Raw genomic sequence first — 15,664 nt, forward strand, 5'->3', positions numbered from 1 at the left:
ATTTCATGAAAAAAAACGTAGTGTTACAAATGGAATTGAATAGCGGGTAATTGTTAACCCGCTCGAAAATGATAAAAAACAGCGTTAAAATCATCATCATCATCATCATTTATTTATATAGCGCCACTGATTCTGCAGCGCTGTACAGAGAACTCACTCACATCAGTCCCTGCCCCATTGGGGCTTACAGTCTAAATTCCCTAACATACACACACAGAGACAGACACAGATTAGGGTCAATTTTGTTAGCAGCCAATTAACCTACCAGTATGTTTTTGTAGTGTGGGAGGAAACTGGAGCACCTGGAGGAAACCCACGCAAACAAGGGAAGAACATACAAACTCCACACATATAAGGCCATGGTCGGGAATTGAACTCATGACCCCAGTGCTGTGAGGCAGAAGTGCTAACCACTGAGCCACCATTAAAATGACTTAACACGCTTAAAAAAACAAATTCACTGACAATTGAATACCCACCCTAGAATTCCGCCATTCTCCCCAAGTTTTCTCGTGGAGAGAAACTATATGAAGTTGTAACAGTTTCCATCACATTTCTAATATCATCTTATGATGTTACTATGAAGAATTCATTCTGTAACTTTGTATAACAAAAATTACTAATCAGTGATTTCCTTTCTTCCTGTTCCCTCTTGCCATTTTTTTTCTTCTGCTATATCCCTTTTATTTTAATTCAATACTTATGGTCAAATTTTGCCGGGGAAACGGTTAAAATTCCGCACCAAAATGCAAAATGAGATAGAAATTCTGCAGAACAGTTTTGAAAGTTTTTTTCAACTCTATTGAAACAATCCCACATTCCCTATTCCGCTCATGTCCTCAATGTCATTGCAACTCAATTATTGCTGAAGTGTTAAGGTGTGCGCAGGATATTATTACTGGCATTCAACATCCGCTCACAATTTAATCAATCCTTAACAGCCCGGAACATATCACATACACCAGGTTAGGAAAAACTGACCTTTGTACAAGTTGAAGGTGGAGATCACACCAGATGGAATCACACTTTCTTGGTACTTGTGCAACTTCTTGAGTAATAAAAAGCCATCAATAACTATGTCATGGTCAAAGAGCATTCCAGACTGAGGTCTACTGATATCCTGAGCAATGGCAAATCATGGTCAACTAATTCCTTCTACAAGTGCCTTTCAAAGACATCTTACGTTGTGGGCAATGAATGACAAATGTAGCTATCACCACCATCGGCATGGCCAAATCAAGAGAGATCTCTAAACTCGATCTGCCTAAGTAAAATAAACCACAGATCTTATCCTCACTTAAGCTAATTTTTCTATGACATTGGTTATGCAGGAATTGTGAGAGACTAAGCTGGGGTGGACTGAGAAGGTAGAGTGGACAGGGATGAAGTAGAAGTTGATGGTTTGGAGAGGGTGCAATAGTTAGGTGAAGAAGATTAAGTAAGATTCTTGAAGCACCAGCAGGGAAATGCAAATCAAAACTTTGCTCATTAAAAGCTTGCTAGGAGTGATGGCTTTATAAAGGCTGCATACAGATGAGGCCTCTTAGTCCTGATTGTCTTTATCATTAGCAGAAGTTCTGATTCTGTAGTGTTACAGCTGTCAGTCTTGTCGGTGCGCTGCTAGCTATTATCTGTAGCTGGTATTGCAGCGGATCATAGCAGTGCCCCCCTTTAGGAGCAGACCCCGGTTTTGAATCTCTAGTCTTGGCAGATTGCAGCCGGAAGAACTTAGCCAGCAGAGCAGATGTGTGAACGTCAGTTGACTTAAGGAACCACCACTTGTCATGAGAACAAGTCCTTTGCTACCAATTTCGGAAAGGAGCCGTGAAACATTGGGTGTAATCTGAAAATAAGTGGTAGCCGTAACTTGTATCGTTATTGTAGATCTGTAAGGCGCTACAGTACTCCGTAAGAATGCAGGGCGCACATAATACCTGAATGCTATAGGACTTATATTCCAGCTGAATGGGTATGGACTAATTTACTTTTTAATGAGGGCATCTTCAGGGGGATGTTGCATGTGGAGAGCCATACTTATCGCTCACTGATACACTGGGCTGTCCCATCTTCTCTGCTTAGATACCATCATTGTCAGCCATTCTTGCAGCTTTTTCCACAGTCCCTGTAGCTCCTACACATGCTGGTCTGCAGAAGAAAAACCTTAGTTGGTGTGGGAAGATTATATGACCACCTGAGTCCTGCACATGGTTGCTTTGTGAGAACTTTGCCCATGCAAGAAATTAGTACTAGTCACCCTAGGCATATGAGGCAATAGCCAGCATTTATTTTTTGCAGAATGTACTAAATAAAGGATAACTAGAATCTGATTGGTTGCTATAGGCAACACCTTCACTTTTTCAAACCCGCAGTTTAGTAAATATACCCCGTAGTCTCCTCTCTTTGGGTAACAGCACATACTTTTGCTGGCTGTAGGCAGGTGGTCTGGTCTTCAGAACCAAGTGTAGTTCCATCTTGTGGGCAAAGTCCAAATCTATGAAATTCTTCAAAGCTCCAGAATCGAAGAATACCTTGGTGTTCTTGCGGTAGATCCCCCAGGGGAGGGCAATTAGCATCTTAAATTGCAGAAAGGTACGTGGAGGAAAGGTGGCCCCTATGCTCAATCTGATATTTACAATTCTTTCTTTCAGTGGCCTTGGTGTCCACAACAGAAAGACATCTGCCTATCTCTCGGCAGCAAGTTTTCTTGACCTCAGGCAAAGAAATCCTCACCAGCTGCATGGGCTCCTCTAAGCACTCAACTGACGGCACGGGTCATCCATGACTGGTGAGATAATGGTAGATGGTAAGTAACCATCTCATTCTGCTGAAGCTAATGCTCCTGAATGTGGGTTTTGGGCCTAATGAAAATGGCGAGGACTGGTGAGGCTCAGTCTAAAGCCTGGTCAGTCAGAAAGTAGATCACAAGTTCCATCAGCCATGGTGATCTACAGTTAGCTCACCATGGTTGGTGAGCTAATGGTAGATGGTAAGTAACCAGATGGCTGGGATAGCTTTCAGAGACACACCATGAACAGATCATGAGGGACAAAGCTGAAGTTGGTGGGTTGAAGACGGTAGAATTGGAAAGGACGAAGCTACGGTTGATGGGCTGGAGAAGGTAGAATGTTGAGGAACGAAGCTGGAGTCAATGGGTTGAAGAATCTAGAACAGGGAGGTACAAACTTGAAGTTGATAAACAGGCAAACAGAACAAGACTCTTTCAAGCACCAAAAGAGAAATGTAAATCCAAACTTTGCTTGTGATTGACTTGACCTTCAGCAGAATTGCCGAGTCTGCAGTTTTGTCAGTCTTGGCGGTGCTGTCCTTAGCCGCTGTTGAAGTGAATCCATACATAATACGAATTACACATAGAGTATCTTGTTCTTCACCAGAGACAGTAATATTAGTATGTGTCTTGGAGCAACTATTTTGACTTTTGTTGCTGTGACACGATTGCCCTCATTTCTTTTCGTTCTGCTTTTTCCTTTTGGGTTTTATGATGGAGCAGTCAGCACCTGTGTGTACCAGTCTTGCCCCATCTAAGTTTTGGAGAGCATTCTGACACACCGAATTATCTCAGAACCTCCAGACAACACCGTGATGCGGAGACAATAGTGGCTGGTTTCTGGGTAGGATGTGGATTATTTTAGCAGTGAGAGGATAGTCATCAATTGGCGATTATCAGTAGGCATTGTGGGCTTTGTTATGCTATGCATACATGTGTAAGTCCTTGAAAAAGAAAGAAATTACAGGCAAACTCCAAAAAAACAACTGATTTTCATAACTACTTCTTCTTGAAAACTTATATGACCCACATGTGCCGGAAAATGTTGTACTTGTGCATTTCAAGATCAATTCTGATGTAAAGCACAATTTATTAACAGCATATAGTATTTAAATCTTTTATAAGAATCAACGAATGGGATGTAAACTGGTAAATAAATAAAACTATTAAATGAAAATGATTACAAATGTATTAGTCTTCAAAATGTTTTCAATTTCTTTAGCAGATGGAAAAAAAACTTGAGTAACTGGTCTTGAGTATTGCATTGACACAAACAAGGTTAGTTACAATGTTGATATTTTTGGTTTCAATGTCGATAAGCTGTCATGATAGCGGTCAATAGTATTAGTTTATAAATGGTGAGAAAAAATAAACATGTTTTCTAGAGTAGATAAGAGTTATATTTATCTTTCCACTGACGTGTGTCAACCGTTTAATGGAGATATTTTGGATAAATACACCCCGAACAGGGCTAAATGTATCATTTAAAAATGGCTCCCCTGCTAGCATTGCTGTTTTTGGCTGTTGGAGGTACATACTATATTTTTGGCTTACACAGATGTGTATTCTATGTTTGAACCAATTTATTGAAGACGATGAACCTATCGGGAAACTGTTTTTCAAACGTGGCCGGCGTTCTTTAACTGTTTATGAAAATAAATGCACAGACGTCTAAGGAAACGTGTTCAGGATAACAGACGTCCGAGTGATGCAATTTAGATGGAGGCCCTTTACGTTAATGCTTTTTCTACTGACTTTTTAAAGCATGATTCTGTTTTTGCTCATAAAATTTCCCACTAGTTTCGTCCTTAGTAGAGCTCTTCAATGCAGGACAGGATTTTCTGGCCAGCATTTCATGTGCTGTCGCTTCATTTAAACAACAAAGATTAGGGACAGCTTTAAACTAATCCATACGGACAATATGCAAATTTGCCCTAACATATCTCATTGTTTCATTATAGACATTACGATGTGAGCTGCTAGAGAAACTTGGGTTCTCCCATACAGGACACTAAGCTAGAGAGTAGGTTTATTATATACAAACAGCAGTTTATTACAATTTAATGTCACATCGAGAAAATTCATGTAAACTTTCTGTAACCCTATAGTTGTGTACAAATTTCAGCCAAAGTTCTTACCTCGTTAATGGATATAGCATCATGTAGACCTGCAGACTATTTATTAATAACCTCTATAATGTTCTGTACAGCCTACGGGTGCGGCGTTCCCACCTACAAGCCAGCGGTATCCAGGGTGGTTAATGGAGAGGACGCTGTCCCAAATAGTTGGCCGTGGCAGGTAAGTGGTAGATCTGCCTCCTGCCTCTTTCTTACACTAATCTCATTTTAATTCATATTGTGTCCTCTCGTATAGAATGCAAGTTGTTGGAGTCAACTGCATTCCGTGTACAGTTAAAAAACGAAAGATAATTTATTATTTGACGGTCTATTACGCGACAGTCGGACAATTTACTGACACTTAGCACCGTTGCGTCTTACTGACAGGTCTCTCTCCAGTACACCTCCGGTGGGTACTGGTATCACACTTGTGGTGGAACCATCATCTCATCAGAATGGGTGCTGACCGCTGGTCACTGCATCAGGTATGTATATTATACATACATATCCTAGCTATAATAACATAAATGTTAAATTACAACATATTTAGTGCTACTTCCTTAGTATGTAACCAACCTGTGGACAAGTATCGGTCTGTGATTTGGTGTCTCACCACTGACTATGAATATGTTCTGCTTCCCTCCACAGTAGTTCCTATCAGTACAGAATACAGGCCGGGAGACACAACCTCTACCAGAGCGAACCACAAACCGAAACAGTCAGCGTCATCAAGCTTATTAACCACCCCAGATGGAACGCCAACCAACTGGCTAACGGGTAACCTTGCACAGCGACTAAGTACATAGTCTATCGCCCTTGGCGAACAATACGCTTTATGGCATCCAGGCATGAGCACAATCCACTAATTTAGGAACTAGTGCTATATGTGCTGGCTCAGAAGTAAATAACTTTTACGCCAAGAACGCAATTTGCGTTCAGCTTAACATGAGCCGCTATCTCTTCATCCCAGCAGGACAATGCACAAACGTTTTAAAACTCATGATATGTAGGTTGTTAAGCGTCACTGTATACAGAATTACTCTGGCACAGTTAAGCTTACAATCTATTTTTAGAGCCACGGAGCCAAGGTGGCTTGTCGATACGCCACTGCACTAAGGCACATCATTTCTGCTTCTACCTTGTTTAATGCTAAACACTCCCCTTCTATCCAACAGAAATGATATTTCCCTCATTAAACTGGCGGAGCCTTTGGTGTTTAGTGACGTCATCCAGCCAGCTTGCCTGCCCCCTGCTGGCGCCATCTTGGAACACAACGTCGGTTGTTACGTCACCGGCTGGGGAAACATTATGAGTAAGTAAACTTTGGATCTTTGGATCTCATCAGCGCAGGTTGACCCGATCCTTGAAATTGTCCCCTGGAAAATCCATCTACGCCAACATCGTAATATACTGTATTGCCCAAGGCAGCTACACCCAATGGCCCGTGCCACCATCTATACCACCACCATCTTGGCCCTGAAGCCCGTGTGCTCATTATTGTGTGTCTGACGTGTGTTTCAGCTGGTGGACCTGCACCTAATGCCCTACAGCAAGGTCTTCTCCTGGTGGTGGACTACGCAACATGTTCTCTGTCTGACTGGTGGGGAAGGACTGTGAAGACCAACATGATCTGCGGTGGTGGAGATGGCATCATATCCAGCTGTAACGTAAGACATACATAATAAACATAATACAGGAATGTTACCATTGTTTGACCTTCTATAACCTTTATGCTATACCGTAACTGGACATAAATGTACAAATAATCTTCCACTCTATGGAGAATATAATGTAGTCATGTAAATCCCATTTCTTCTCCATCATTGCTGCTGATGATTCCATCGAATGACTATGTCGCAGATTATTGCATCTCTCTACAACTGCAGAACATTTACTATAGTCCTTGGTTCATGGTTTTTCATCGTCTGTCCCCTTATGGTGAATAATGTTTGCCAAGTACTCCCTAATGTGTGTAAATGTATTCCAAGTACCCCATACTTACCAGTACTGTCAACTTATTTTGAGATATATAGAACAGGTTGAAGCACCAGGTTGAATCTTTTCGACGGACCATCCGTTGGAGTCTAGAGCAGTAGAATATTTACCAAGTGCTTCTTCATTCATGGAAAATGGTCATTTCACATTCCCAATGAACCCTGATCAATTCATCTTCCTTTAATACCTAGTCCTTGATTAATAAGACAAGAGTGACCCGTTTTGATTTCCAACACTGGTGTGTTCACAAGAGCTTACGCTTTGATCTTGCAGGGAGACTCTGGGGGACCCCTGAATTGCTTGAACGAACAAGGTTCATGGGAGGTCCATGGTGTGGTCAGTTTCGGTTCCTCTCTGGGGTGTAATTACTACAAGAAGCCCTCTGTCTTCTCCCGTGTGTCCGAATACAACAGCTGGATTAGCCAGGTAAGGACGGACTCTGCTCAGTACACACGACGGAGGCTGGAGCCTCCGCTATTTTTTAAAGGGACTAAATACAATATTAGAAGTGTCTATTTTTTATATATTTTCAATAACTGCTCTGGAAAATACATTAGTGGAATGGATTCTGCTTAGACAATCTGATTGTTCTGTCTGTTAGCCCAATCAATTAGACTGGAAGGGTAATACCACTTGTGTGGCACCGATGGCATGTGTTACTCAGTACATTGATAGATCTATTGATAATTACACAAGAGGGGGCACTGTTCATTGTAAACGTTATATCGTATCCAAATAGAACTAAAAATATGTCACAAATGACACTTAATTATAAAATACTGTACAATGGGATCTCTTATCCAGAATCCCATAATCCAGAAAGATACAATAATCATGAAATATTGACTGGAGTTTGGTAATAATGTTATATACTCACTGAGCACTTCCCCCTGTAGTTACTGTGAGGAGCACTGCTAAGCAATTTGATAAATAATCATGCCCCCCCACATATAGAATATAGATGATATCACACCAAAGCTACCCCATTGCCTGACGCAGACTCTTGGCTACAGGAAATGAGGGGGGGGGGGGGCTCATCGTCCCCTATTTTCTAAGCATGGGGGAGGGTGGGGGGGCATGACTGATTAAGAATGGATTGTCCAAAGCAGCAACTCCTTTATTGAGGGACAATGTGGGTAAGGTGGAAGGCATTATTAAATGCAGTTTACCCCTTAAGCAATCTGAATAATAGATGACATCTTGGTACAGTATTACATTGGTAAATAAAAGATAATTAAATCAATTATGTTTTATTTTTCAGACCATCGCAGCCAACTAGAAACAGTGAGACACGAAAATCGGAATCAATTTACACAGATGTTTTTCCATCATTTATAAATTATGATTCTCAATTTGGTTCTTTGCATATTAAAAATAAAATGATAAATTAAATTGTTTTTTTTTTTGTTTTGTTTCTGTAATAATTAAATGATGTATTAATAAAAATAACTATTTACTGCACATTATAGTATAGGGTAAATTATTTTAAGATGGTGAGTTTTGAATTGCGTTGTGAGCGTTACCCTCTCCCAGGCCGACACTGGCGCAGTAGGAGGGCAGAGAGGAAGCCAGGGCACTGTACTCTACTCCCACTGCCTGAGCTGCGCTGTTGGACGGCACTATGCTTGTTCCAGGACTGGCTTCCTCTATAGGTCACTACTCTCCTGCCTGGGACAGAGTATAGCGCATAAAGAGCGTGCACAATTCTAAGATTTCTCTATGGATGAATGGGGTCACAAGGCAATAGTGATATCAGAGGGTCACTAGTGCCAAAATAAAGAACACACTTATTTGTCAGTGCTAATGAAAATGACGTGGTTTAATAATTCTATCCAACTTCATCTTTCACATTTGGGGCTAGATTTACTAAACTGCGGGTTTAAAAAAGTGGAGATGTTGCCTATAGCAACCAATTAGATTCTAGCTATCATTTTGTAGAATATACTAAATAAATGACAGCTAGAATCTGATAGGTTGCTATAGGCAACATCTCCACTTTTTCAAACCCGCCGTTTAGTAAATCTAGCTCTTGGACTCTCTTCTTCAAAATCCTACCTTTACAGTACCCATATTCCCCTGTATTATTTAATATAAACCCTTCCATATTTGCGGCACCTTAAAATTGTGGGTCTTAGCAAATAGGGGTGCGTAGCCTCCGAAATTGTGGAAGTGTCTGGTAGATCAGGTCATGGTTGGGTCGAATTAGGAGTCACTGGACAGATTATTGATCAAATATGTCTCTAATGTTTGACCTCTGATGTTGGGAGCTTAGTGGGAGTAGCCAGGGTCAGGGGGGGCTATGCCCACCGGGCCAGTCCCATAAAGTTGAGTCTAAAATTCGCCAGCCCTCCCCTGGGTGTGGTCGGTACAAGCAATCTGAAATCACACATATGTATTATAGATACTAAATATCATATACTGTATCAAACTTTCCCAGTTATGGATTGTGGAAAAGCCACGTGACCAGGGTGACAGTATGTCAATTTCTATATTTTATATGTATCTGTACTGAAAAATACATGACCCCGTTTAATTACTAATAGGATATATTATTCCCTTTGAACAGAGAGGACGCAGTGACCTGCGGGGGCGGCTGCAGGTGGAAGGGGCAACAACGTAGTCAGGGTTTGGGGGAGGGGAAACCGAAAACCTTTCATGTGCCCCCAAAATCCCCGTCACCTTTCTGTTGTCCTAGTTTTGCGTGATCTACAGGAAACAGATCGATCGAATTTAATTCCTAAATTCAATATAATAGCATGCTTGCGGAATTTGCAGGACTGTTAATAAAACACTATGATATTGTAATATATTTATAAACCCCTGCAAATAATATCTGTATAACAGTTGATATCATCATTTATGTGTTCGGTAGGAAAATGTGTGTATTATAATAAATACTGTACTGTAAATTATATGCAGATTAGATGCCCCCTCGGATATCTGTGACCTGCACATAACTGTTCGGTGACTTATAATATCCATATAACTTACAGTGAGATTATCTCCCAACTGTCCCGATATAAGTGGGACGGTGCTGATTTGAGGGTACAGTAGGGAGACATGATCCCCTGTGATGCCTCCAATGCTGGGTTCCCTCAGGCTGGTGCAATGTTACAGGGGAAGGGGAGCATGAGCCTGTGGGGACCCAGAATACCTCTGTCCCAGGGGTACAATTTCATATTGGTTGGGGGTCCCTGTGGCTCTGGAGCAGTTGGTGCAGCCATTATATATATATATATATATATATATATATATATATATATATATATATATATATATATATATATATATATCTTATGACAGGGATCAGGGGGCCTGGCACAGACTGACATCTGCAATGTACAGAGATATCAGATAATACACATATTCTGATTCCATGGCAGAGGCATCAGGATATACTCCCAGCATGTTGGGACTTGTAGTTCTAAAGAAACAAGCAAACCCCCTATGATCACGTGACGCTGTGACAGGTCCATACTGCGCATGCTCGCGGCGCTGGCAGCTGTCACGGGGCACGTGACCGGTCCGTGCAGTGCGCAGGCGCACCGGCCGCGGTGTGATTGGTCGGTGTGCGGTGACCGAGGTCTCTGGTCGCCATGACGCTCTTTCATTTCGGGAACTGCTTCGCTCTGGCCTATTTCCCGTACTTCATCACCTACAAGTGCAGCGGCCTGTGAGTACCGGGGGAGGAGAGCCGGGAGATGGTGTGGGGAGGATCCGAGCCCTGCGAGAGGGTGTGGGGAGAGCGTGGCCCCTGAGAGAGTGTATGAGGAGACCTGGGGCCCCTGGGACAGTGTATGTAGGAGAGGGCGTGGGGAGAGTCCTGGGGCCCCTGGGAGAGAGAGAGAGGGCGTGGGGAGCGACCTGGGGCCCCTGGGAGAGAGAGAGAGAGAGGGCGTGGGGAGCGACCTGGGGCCCCAGAGGGAGAGAGAGAGAGGGCGTGGGGAGCGAACTGGGGCCCCTGGAAGAGAGAGAGAGGGCGTGGGGAGCGACCTGGGGCCACTGAGAGAGAAGAGAGAGGGCGTGGGAAGCGACCTGGGGCCCCTGGGAGAGAGAGGGCGTGGGGAGAGTCCTGGGGCCCCTGGGAGTGAGAGGGTGTGGGGAGAGACCTGGGGCCCCTGGGAGAGAGAGAGAGGGCGTGGGGAGCGACCTGGGGCCACTGAGAGAGAGAGGGCGTGGGGAGCGACCTGGGGCCCCTGGGAGAGGGAGAGAGAGAGGGCGCGGGGAGCGACCTGGGGCCCCTGGGGGAGAGAGGGCGCGGGGAGAGACCTGGGGCCCCTGGGAGAGAGAGGGCGCGGGGAGAGACCTGGGGCCCCTGGGAGAGAGAGGGCTTGGGGAGAGTCCTGGGGCCCCTGGGAGAGAGAGGGCTTGGGGAGAGTCCTGGGGCCCCTGGGAGAGAGAGGGCGTGGGGAGAGTCCTGGGGCCCCTGGGAGTGAGAGGGCGTGGGGAGAGTCCAGGGGCCCCTGAGGGAGGTTGTGGGGAGAGCGTGGTCCCTGAGAGAACGTATGGGAAGATCTGGGGCCCCCGGGAGAGTGTATGAGGTAACCGAAACTTGGGGCCCCTAGGAGAAGGTGTGGGGAGACACCTGGGGCCCCTGGGAGAGGACGTGGACGGACCCATGACCCTGGAAGATCTGGGGCCCCTGAGAGAGTTTATCTGGAGAGAAGAGGGGGGCATGAAAAGAGAGGGTGCAGAGGAAGGAGAGATCTCGGCCCCCCCTGTATCTGACTGTCTGTGTATTACAGGTCAGAGTATGGCGCCTTCTGGAGATGTGTCCAAGCCGGAGCCACCTACCTGTGTGTGCAGCTCTGTAAGGTGAGTGATAGCTCAGGTTTTGCTGCAATGTGGGTGGAGGGTCTCTTATATCAGGGTGTGTACAGACTGTGACCCTTCTTCTCCGTATTGCCCTGTGCCGTGTTCTCAGTTACCACATTTTATACCAATTCTCCGACAAATTACTGACAGATGGAGTTTTTTTTGTTGAAAAAAAATGTTTGGCAGAATGGAGGGGTCCATGATACCAGTACAACATCTACGTCACCTCCTCTCCTGGTAGAGATATTATTGTCCTCATGAGTCCCCCGTGGATGTAGACTATGCCACATATAACACTAAGATCGGCAGAAGAGGTTACATTTCCTCTACTTGGACGTCTGTAGTTGGTATTTATAATGAACCATTTATGTACATTTATGGTCTTGTTACAGATGCTGTTCCTGGCGACGTTTTTCCCAACCTGGGAAGGAGCGGCTGGGGTCTACGACTTTATTGGGGTGAGCCTGAAACCACTTTATTCTTGTCTATAACTGCGCACCTTCATTTGTAGCAGATTATTTTAGAAAACCACTGATAATGGGTCTGATTGGTGTTTCTGGATTACACGGCTGCGATTGTGGGTTGTGCTGTTTTGTTAGCGTCGTCCAATAGACCTGCTCCAAGTACGTGTCCTGCATGACTGACGTGTTCCTCTCTGCTAGGAATTCATGAAATCCACGGTAGACTTGGCCGACCTGCTAGGACTGCATTTGGTAATGTCTCGCAATGCGGGTAAAGGAGAGTACAAAATAATGGTGGCTGCGATGGGATGGGCAACCGCTGAGCTCGTCATGTCTAGGTAAGAGGTGTCATTGGTCAGATTCTATGTACAATGCTCCTAGTAATATAAATCGTTTCAGAACTCTTATCAGAAAAATGTTGGGTAGAGTGATTTAAACCTTCATGATTACATTGTTGCTCCTGTTACCGGTCATGCTATTGGCCGTCACTTTGTACATATTACACGTTAATTCAGCGCATGGATGTCAGCCATCAGCTCATTTACTAATCTTTATTGCACTGTTCAGACCCCCTGATCACTATACAAATACTGCGTACGTTATTGTGATTGGCTGGTTAACCCTGTGTTGTAATTGGGGCGACCCCTGGGACTGTCCCAATTCAGGAAAAGTAGTGGAGCATGGGAGACCTCCGTTCGGTCTTCGTAATAATAATACGCTTTGGGAAGACTTCAATTGGCCGCTGTCAAAAGTAACGCGACCGGCTCACCATTACCGGTAATACTGTAATTTTAACCTGGATATCTGCACGTGGGTCCCTGAGCCACAATCAGCGTTAAACATTACCGTACTAACGCTAATAATGCACTCTGTTTCCGTAGTAACTGCTGAACGTAACACGGCCAATTGAATTCCCCCTTTAAATAGTGATTTAATACTAACTGTAACATATTTCATATTGCAAGTAATATTAGCCCACTACTACAAATGATGTAGCTGAAATATACGGATGATCAGATCTTCTCTGCAGCCACTAGACCCCCTACTGTGCTAAAAAATAAATTCTGCTAAAAGTATGCTTCAGATATTGCCCCCCCCCCATATCTTTCTTGACTGCACAAAGTGCATTTGTTACTCGTTCTTGGCACTAATTTATTTTACACAGGGTATCACAAGGTCATGCAAAAATGTGATTTTATTTTTTCCCTCTAGAGTTACTCAATATGCTTCATATGAAAGACAGAATTCTACTAAAAACCGTTTGCATGTAAAGTAATTTCCAGTGAAAGTGACGCATTGCGACATTTGTCTGGTAACCAAAGGGTGTAAATGTTGGCAAAGTCACCTGCGGAGATGTTGAATAACAATTTAGCTGCTATAGATTAAATGGGCCAATAATCTGTGTATATGAGTGACCAGCCACCCCAGGATCATTCAGGTTGTTGTTGGGGATGCTGGTGGATCCGGTCGTTGGATATGATCTTCTTCTGTCTTGTTGTCTGCAGAATGCACTAATTGGGTCCTTTCCAATTCAAAAGCTCGATCTGATCCATCCGTGTGTGACCAGGATTAATAATACTCATGATTTGTGCACATATCTTATAAACCAGTTCTTACCTAGTAACATAATAGAATGTGTTACAGTGACTGAGGATTAAATGCAGACTCCGGGCCATCTGGGAACAGGGCTCCAATTAGTTTAACTGTGACTAAGTTTGGACATTTGGCCAAATACAGTCTGTGCCAGCGGTGTACAGACCGCTCACTGCAATAAAGTCTACTCCATCTGTATAAGTGCCGCTAACTGCACCGAGAAGGAGAGATGTCAAGTCCGCAATGCAATCTAATAATTATCTGACATTCTGTTATGGGTTAAAGCACATTATTTGCTCATTTGAACAGACGCGATCTGTCCAGCGTGATCGTAGTTGTCCAATGAATGCCGTGTCTCCTTCTCTAATAGGTGTCTCCCGCTCTGGGTTGGTGCTCGGGGAATTGAATTTGACTGGAAGTACATTCAGATGAGCATCGATTCCAACATCAGTTTGGTATGTCCTCCCCGTGTTGTATTGTACACTCGTGTACGGTGCTAAATGCCCCTCACTAACCTGTATCCCTCTGCTTGGTTAGGTACATTACATGGCTGTAGCCGCCCTGGTCTGGATGTGGACACGATACGACCTCCCTACCCATTTACGGCTGCCTGTGACGGTTCTTTTGGGGCTCAGTATGTACAAAGTCTTCCTGATGGAGTGAGTATTTCATGACCTGAGAACGGCCATACTGGTTGCTGTCTGAAAGTGAGATGTTTTCACCTTTCTGCGTTAGAAGCAGAAAAAAATCATTAAGGTTTTAAAGTCCAAGTGTCTGAAACATTCTTCTTTCTGTCCAAATAATTAGTTACAATTTTTGAGCATGTTTTATATTTAGTGAACCTTAATTCATGTGTCCAAGGGGAACAGTCCTGTTTTTGGGAATGAAGGAAGGGATGTGAGAGGTGTTATATGACACGTTTGACCCGTTTCCTCTCTTCGCAGCTGCTTTGTTCACGTCTTCTTGCTGGGAAGCTGGACGGCTCTTCTCTTGAAAGCCGTCATCACCAGCGTCCTGTCCCTAAGCTGCCTGACGCTCTTCGTAAGTCTCGTCCACGGAAACTGACGCGTTTCCGGACCAAGCCGGTTTCGCTCTGTTGCGGTCTCTTCGGAGAACTCTATATGTGTTTTGTAAATTAATTTCCTAAAACTTTATATAATAAAATACATGCAGATCGATTCCTCGATTCTTATTTTGTATTCAGACGTGTGTGAGTGCAGTCAGCAAGAAGCGTGGATTACTGTCAGATTATAATAAATCCTCTTTCTAGTCTGGGGTATCCTGGCTGTAGGTGCTATTGTTAGATCCTAACTTTACTTGGAACATAAGATCTGACATAATTATAGTTTTTATGAACTAAAAAAAGGAAATATAACTTGTATATCCTAATAATCAAAGCGCTACGTCTTGTTGTGCTACAGCTGATCTACCGGTTGTCTAACGACTTCCACGTGATCACAAATGACGCAGCACCGATGCAAATCGTCCCTCTTTCCCAGGTCACAGTCCCTTGTTTAAGGATTTGCTCCTGTACATAAGTTTCAACATTGATCAGCTCTGCAGTACAATTCTCCGTGTTTATTGAAATTTAATTCTCACCATCTACGGTTTTATAATTTTAATATTTATTGGAGTTCTTAAAATGCAAAAAATACAACTATACGAACCAAGCTTGGAGTATTGGTTCTCTGTGGCTGAGATTGGAGACGACTTCCGTTCAGTAAGACCCCTCATAGACTCATTTTGGAAGTGTAGAGCTTGGAGCCGCGGTCACATGTATGTGGTTCTATCACGGGCAAGGTTCATTACGTGGGGCCAATGTATTTTATTGGTTAATGATTAGTCACCTGGATTTGGATGCAGTAAGAGCTCAGACTGTGTCTTATCACTGTATTGTC

The 15,664-nt window shown here is 43.7% G+C and overlaps 2 protein-coding genes across 2 annotated transcripts; both read left to right on the forward strand.

Moving 5' to 3' along the window:
* The first annotated feature begins 2,613 nt into the window (after window positions 1-2,613).
* LOC142107435 (chymotrypsin-like elastase family member 2A) lies at window positions 2,614-7,473 on the forward strand. Its single transcript, XM_075190867.1, has 7 exons — window positions 2,614-2,656; window positions 4,995-5,083; window positions 5,290-5,387; window positions 5,551-5,679; window positions 6,078-6,214; window positions 6,424-6,569; window positions 7,171-7,473. The coding sequence occupies exons 1-7, from the start codon at window positions 2,614-2,616 to the stop codon at window positions 7,471-7,473; spliced, it is 945 nt and encodes a 314-aa protein (XP_075046968.1).
* A 2,950-nt stretch (window positions 7,474-10,423) lies between these two features.
* On the forward strand, window positions 10,424-14,942 carry TMEM147 (transmembrane protein 147). Its single transcript, XM_075189742.1, has 7 exons — window positions 10,424-10,570; window positions 11,643-11,712; window positions 12,105-12,170; window positions 12,375-12,511; window positions 14,137-14,221; window positions 14,304-14,425; window positions 14,711-14,942. The coding sequence occupies exons 1-7, from the start codon at window positions 10,494-10,496 to the stop codon at window positions 14,829-14,831; spliced, it is 678 nt and encodes a 225-aa protein (XP_075045843.1). The 5' UTR covers window positions 10,424-10,493; the 3' UTR covers window positions 14,832-14,942.
* The last annotated feature ends 722 nt before the right edge of the window (window positions 14,943-15,664 follow it).

The sequence above is a fragment of the Mixophyes fleayi genome, chromosome 11 (assembly GCF_038048845.1).
Source record: "Mixophyes fleayi isolate aMixFle1 chromosome 11, aMixFle1.hap1, whole genome shotgun sequence".
Classification (NCBI taxonomy): Eukaryota; Metazoa; Chordata; class Amphibia; order Anura; family Limnodynastidae; genus Mixophyes; species Mixophyes fleayi.

Bases quoted from the DNA above. Each gene is read 5' to 3' on its own strand.
- LOC142107435 (XM_075190867.1), top strand. From the start codon at position 2,614: ATGCTCAATCTGATATTTACAATTCTTTCTTTCAGTGGCCTTG. The intron at 2,657-4,994 runs GTGTCCACAACA...TGTTCTGTACAG, and splicing joins TCTTTCTTTCAGTGGCCTTG to CCTACGGGTGCGGCGTTCCC. The intron at 5,084-5,289 runs GTAAGTGGTAGA...TCTTACTGACAG, and splicing joins CAAATAGTTGGCCGTGGCAG to GTCTCTCTCCAGTACACCTC.
- TMEM147 (XM_075189742.1), top strand. From the start codon at position 10,494: ATGACGCTCTTTCATTTCGGGAACTGCTTCGCTCTGGCCTATTTCCCG. The intron at 10,571-11,642 runs GTGAGTACCGGG...TGTGTATTACAG, and splicing joins ACCTACAAGTGCAGCGGCCT to GTCAGAGTATGGCGCCTTCT. The intron at 12,512-14,136 runs GTAAGAGGTGTC...CTTCTCTAATAG, and splicing joins GCTGAGCTCGTCATGTCTAG to GTGTCTCCCGCTCTGGGTTG.